General features: G+C 26.6%; 1 protein-coding gene across 1 annotated transcript; it reads right to left on the reverse strand.

Moving 5' to 3' along the window:
- Window positions 1–896: 896 nt before the first annotated feature.
- On the reverse strand, window positions 897–6144 carry LOC133789242 (TMV resistance protein N-like). Its single transcript, XM_062227007.1, has 3 exons — window positions 5466–6144; window positions 2414–3509; window positions 897–1171 (listed from the first exon to the last, which is right to left on the reverse strand). Exons 1-3 carry the CDS (start codon window positions 6011–6013, stop codon window positions 1112–1114), a joined length of 1704 nt encoding a protein of 567 aa, XP_062082991.1. The 5' UTR covers window positions 6014–6144; the 3' UTR covers window positions 897–1111.
- Window positions 6145–6423: the final 279 nt, after the last annotated feature.

Consider the following 6423-nt stretch of genomic DNA (forward strand, 5'->3'; position numbering starts at 1 on the left):
CGTACTCTATCGCCACCATCAACTTGATATACTCCTTCAATTGTGGTAGTAGCCTAAGAATTGAAAATTTCAATTAAATTAGATGCCCATACATACATTTTGTTTTCAATTTATGTAACACATAATTTCTTATGTCAAAATTAGATTTTTTTTTCAAATAGTTTAATAGTGGTACATATATTCATTTTATTTACTTTTCGGTTTATTATATTGATAAGAATGAAATTACGAATATAGTGTTGTTATTTGACACCTTAAGGTGTCCAACACCACATTAGGTAGCATCTCATGATTGGTTAATGATACTCTATAATATTTATTAAATTCAAATGTGTGGCACTCGATATTAGATTGCACCAATAACATAATATCATCTCCTTGTGGTGTTGGGCACCAATCACTACAAAAAATAAGTCTTTTAGCTACTAATATATTAGTAGCAAATAATATCTTTTTGGTAGCTAATATAGTTTTTGCTACTAAAATTTTTTGGTAGCTAGTTCGTAGCTAATACCCCGTCGCTAAAAGTATTTTGCTACCAAAAAAATTAGTAGCAAGTGCTCTTTATTTGCTACTAATTTTTTGTAGCAATACATATTATATTTAGTAGCAAAATACTTAGATTTTGCATCACTAATTTTGTTTTTGCTACCACAAAATGGTAGCAAATGTTTTAATCGAGTAATTAACATAATGATTAATTAGTAATATGATTTTGATGGTATATTAATTGGTAGCAATATATTTTAAAATTGGTAGTTAAAAAAATATTTTCTACTAGCAAATTGACAAATATTTTATTTGGTAATTTGTATTGTATTTTTTCTTTGTTCTTTTTGCAATTAATTAATTATAATTATTCAATAATTTTAATGTAAATAAAATATCATGAAAAATATCAAAATAAATATAAACTCATGATAAATATATATTGTATACATTACATTGATGACGAAAACAAAGAAGGTTAGATTAAGTAAAAATATTACAACTTTACAAGGTACAAAATTCATATACAAGATGCAAGGATTTCTGGATTAATTAATAAAAGAAATTAAAAAATCGTGTAATGCATAGTGGCTTTCCTCCAAATTCAAGTGTAGAACATCAGCTATTTAATCTTCAATCTACCAGCTAACACTATAAACATCTTCAATCTTTCGCGCCAATTCTGTACAAAGGGAAAAATATATAATTATGATGAATTATCAATGAAATAACTGAACATTCATACATTTTCGAGTAAGACATTGCAGAGAGAAGAAATATATAACTATAAGAGAGAGAGATATATGTTGCTAGTAGATGAATTATATGAGAGAGAGAGAGATGCGACATTGCTAGATTCCTTTGCTTCAATGTCAAGAATGATAAGTATTTAATTCTTTATATATGCATATATATACATATATTTATATATTGATGATATATTCTATAAATAGGAGCAGTTTCTAGAGAGTGATTATTAGTGGTGAGACAGAGTGTGGGAGACAGAGTAGTGGGTAGTTTTTCAAGATAGTGAAAAATAGTATAAGTTATATAACTTAAATTTATATATTGATAGTAAACTATATTGAATATTATATTTATTATACGTGTTAATAATTTTATAAGTATATATTATTATACATAATTTTAAATAATTATAACTATATGGATGTATAATTATAATTATTATGTCATTAAACAAATTTTTACATATATTTTAAGCAGAAGTATGATTTATTAAGTTATTATTAAGTAGTGTATTATATGTGTATACTTTTAGCTATTAATAATTTAGTAGCATAATATTGTGGTTCAAATATTATTTTTGCTACAAATAAATAATTAGTAGCAAAAAATTTCAATAATTTAACAAAAATAAATTTTACTTTTTGCTACTAAAAGATTAGTAGCTAAACAATGTATGTTTTGCTACCAAAACAAAATAGTAGCAAATAATATATAAAGTTGTGAATTTTATATTTTGGCGCCAATAGATTTAGCTACCAAAAGAAAATGGGTAGCTAAATTTAGTAAATAGCTACTAATAATTTTGGTAGTAGAAATATTTGGTCTTATATTTTTATATTTTGTAACTAAATTATTTTGCTACCATAATTCAATAGCAAAATATAATTAATTGCTACCAATGAAAACAGTACTTCATCTTATAAATAAAAATTCCAATAATTGACTACAAATCTAAACTATTTACTAAAGTTCTAACTGATAGAGAAAATAAATAAATTAATTCAAGAAAATTAAGTGATGTTAAAATTAAGATATATAGAGGTAATAAATGATATTATTAGATGAAGTCTGAACTGATAGAGATAATAATGAAATTAAGGGTAACTTATTTAAGAGAATACGTACGAAATAATTCACGCATATATATATATATATATATATATTAATTAGTGCTTACCTTATCATTCTTCAAGACGTGGCAAATATCTTTAGACATCAATAATCTACTTTGATTTTGCAAATGATTACGACCTAACCCACGAGCAATGGACTGGCCCATTTCATGTAACAAATCATGCACTTGAAGGACTAGCCCATGAGCAAATGTGCTTTTAGATATAGTTATCAAACACTTGTCAACAAGAACTCCAATAACAGCATCAAAAGAACCACGACCACCCAATTTATCTTTCACAAAATCTTTGTCCTGACCTCGAAAGAAACATGCTATAACAAGAAATATGCTCTTCTCTTTTTCTTCCAGTCCATCAAAACTTACTCTTAGTACCTTTTGTACTTGATCGGGTTCTACTTGTTTCAGCTTACTCAACAAGCTTTGCCCTTCATTCATACTCTTTAAATAAAGATCAGAACCCAAGACTTTAAGAGCAATTGGAAGACCTTTAGCATAGTCTACAAACTTTCTTGAAAATTCTCTCTCCTTTTCTTCAACATTTTCCCTTTTGAAAGCATGCAACAAGAAGAGTTGAAGAGCTTCTTCTTCATTTAGTCTCTGTAAGTCGTATATGTTTTCGTTGGCTCTAACAATATTTCGAAGTAGTTGTTTATCTCTGCTTGTTATGATAACTTTACTTTCAGAGTTTAACCAATCACGTTCATCTTTAAGCAAAGCTTCATAATGTTCCAAGCAATCCACATCATCAAGAACTAACAGCAACTTTTTCTGACTTAGCATTTTCTTTTTTGCATCATCGAAATCTCCATTTTCTTCCTTTGATAGTCTTTTGATAAAATCTTTTGCCAAATGATTTGATCCATTTTTTTCGATTTCTTCTCGAACATTTTTTAAAATGCACCCATGATCAAATTGATGACGAGACCGTTCGAATACAACTTCAGCTAGGGTGGTCTTACCCAGCCCGCCCATGCCACAAATTCCTACCTTGGAAGCATTTGCTAACAATTTGTCGAGATCTTTAATGCGCTTATCGATTCCAACTAAGCCTTTCTCTAAATAATCAATTGGTGAATGAAGAGTTTCCAATTTCTCTCTAATATGTTTGACAATTTCGTCAACTAACTCAGCATCATTCCTAGATTATATTATATTAATTATAGTTAAAATACATATTATAATGAAAATTAATGCAGTAATAGTAAAGGTATATTATATATGCAATAAATTAAAATTCCTAAATAATTTATATAAATTGGTACACTAATACAAAATATTATAATTGGTGGGGTACTGTCGAAAATTAAGATGAATTTGAGAGAGAACTTGAAGACTTTGTTGAAAATTAATGATAATATGGGAGATAATATTATGATGGAAGAGACTTTTCTATAGAACTCAACTTGTGTTTTTGGCTTGATACAAAATTGTGGGACTACATCCTAATTTACAAGGCTCTATGGACTTTTCTAGAAACGCAATTAAGTTATTAGCAAGTAGATTATTCTAGATAATTCTCATCTACTAAATAAGAGTTTTAGAATACTAAAAACTCAACAACCTCTAGTAAATACATGAACATTCTAAAAACTCTAGTAAATACATGAATACTTTGTTAAAAACTAATGTTAATATGGGAAATAATATTATGTGGAAGAGGTTTTTTTTATAGAACTTAACTTGAGTTTTGGCTTAATACAAAATGGTGGGACTACATCTCTATTTATAGGATGGATTTTTCTAAAAACACAATTAAATTATTAGCTAGTAGATTATTCTAGACAATTCTCATTTACTAAGAAATGAAAGTTCTAAAATACTAAAGACTCAAACTCTTATAAATATATGAACATTCTAGAAACTTTAATAAATACATAAAAGACACTAGAAGCTCTAGTAAATACATAAAAAAATCTAAAATCAAGTTTAATAGTTCTACAAGTACATTTAAATGAAAAGATGAAATATTTACGAGTTTTGTTGAAAATCAATATACATATAGGACAATTCTTTTATAAGGGCTTCACTTTAAGCCCTACCGGTGGAGTTCTCAATGTTTCTCGACTCGTGAACAGTTTTTGGCGCGATTTTTTTTATGACCGTATATATTGTAGCTATTTAGAACATCATGCAAATTTCAAAAAATTCCAAATAGTTTACAGTACCGAAAACTAGATTCAAACATGTTGTTTTCCACATGCATAAAAAAAATTAATCACGCGTGCAACATGTTTGAACCTAGTTTTCGGTATTGTAAAATATTAAGAATTTTCTGAAAATCGCGCCGAAACTTTAAATAGCTACAATATACACTGTCATACAAAAAATCGTGTCAAAAACTGTTTATAGGTCGATAACCCTAAGAGTCCAATTCTCCCCCTATATATATACTAGATACAAACAATGTGTAATATGCACGTTTTGCTTAGTTTTATTTATAAAATTTATTAATTATTTTTATTAAATTTATATTAATGTCATATAAATTTTAAATAAATATCCTATTTTAATTAAATAATTTATTTATTTTTGTTCAAATTTATGTTTGTTCTAGCTTTTGAATTTGAGGGTGACAACAAGAGATTGTATATTATACATTTAATATAATGTTAAATATTATATGTGGATTTTAAATTTAAATTTTTTGCTAATTTTTTTTAAAGCAATTTGTTACTAATTAACAATAAATTATATTATATGTTTAATATGATATTCTAATAAGTATATTTAAGTTTAATTAAGTTTTATTTAAGTTAAAAAATGTATAATTTTATTATTTTTAAATAATTATTATTGTAAAATATCTAAAAATATATCTTTTTTTAATTATTTATTTATTATTTTAAAATAATTATCATTATAAATATTTTAAAAATATCATATTTTAATTATTTATTTTATTTAAATTTAATTAGTATTTTTAATAAATCGTTAAATATAAAAATATTATATTAAATATAAAAATATTATGATAAAATTAACCTTCAAAAAAATAAAAAATCGTTAAAATAAAAAATGATTATTGTCTGCACTTTTTTTTTATATACAATATATATAAATATATACATATAATAGAATTGAATTTAGAGAGAACCTGTTGTCGTTTTCTGAAATGTGCCATCCAGAAAGATTAGCTGCTTCAGTTAGAGCACTCCTCCATTTTCGTGTTTTGGTATCAGGAAAACGCTGTTCAAGTTTCACAAACGCATCTGCATAACTTTCTTTCTGTTTGCGCACATTAGCCGGATCTACATTATAAAACACAGGCAGAACAATTTGCATCTTCTCTTTCTTAGATTGGATAATATGCTCGAGCTCATCCAAGCACCACGACGAAGTTGCATAATTTGTCGAGAAAATAACTATAGAGAATTTGGAGTCCTCAATGGCATCCAAAAGAGCTTTGGAAATCTCTTCTCCTCTCTCAAGTCTATCGTCGATGTACGTTTCAATCCCTCTTTCCTTGAGTGCTCTCTCAAGATGACTAGTAATAGTTTTGCGGGTATCTTCTCCTCTGAAACTGATAAAAACATCGTATAAGTACTTCTTCTGATGTTGATCACCATCTGCATCCATACTTGGCTTCAAAGAGAGGTCAGCATGATTAATATTTGGGTGGGGATCAGACACATCTTCATTCATTTTTGCACTATAATATAATTCCGTTTTTCATCACAACAAATTGGATGTTTCTTGATTTGAAAAGTAGAGAGTAATTAGTGCACGTTATTGACTGAAAAATTATTCTACTTTTCTTTTCTTTTCTTTTCCACGAACCTTCCCGCAACTTGCCATCAACAAAAGAAAAGTAAGTAGTCAAATCTACTTTTGTTTGTCAGAAAACGTGTTGCCATGAGTAATGACCACATGCATTGTATTTTACACCTTATTTTAAATATATATTATTTAATTTTTCAACAAAGTAACCCTCAATTTTATTTTAACAATTTTTTTTTTGAAAATAGTGAAATATATTTTTTCTGATGGGTTTGTATTTTTTTTATTATATATTTCGATTTTGTATTTTGATAAATTATTTTTTAGATTTTATA

The sequence above is a fragment of the Humulus lupulus genome, chromosome 7 (assembly GCF_963169125.1).
Source record: "Humulus lupulus chromosome 7, drHumLupu1.1, whole genome shotgun sequence".
Lineage (NCBI taxonomy): Eukaryota > Viridiplantae > Streptophyta > Magnoliopsida > Rosales > Cannabaceae > Humulus > Humulus lupulus.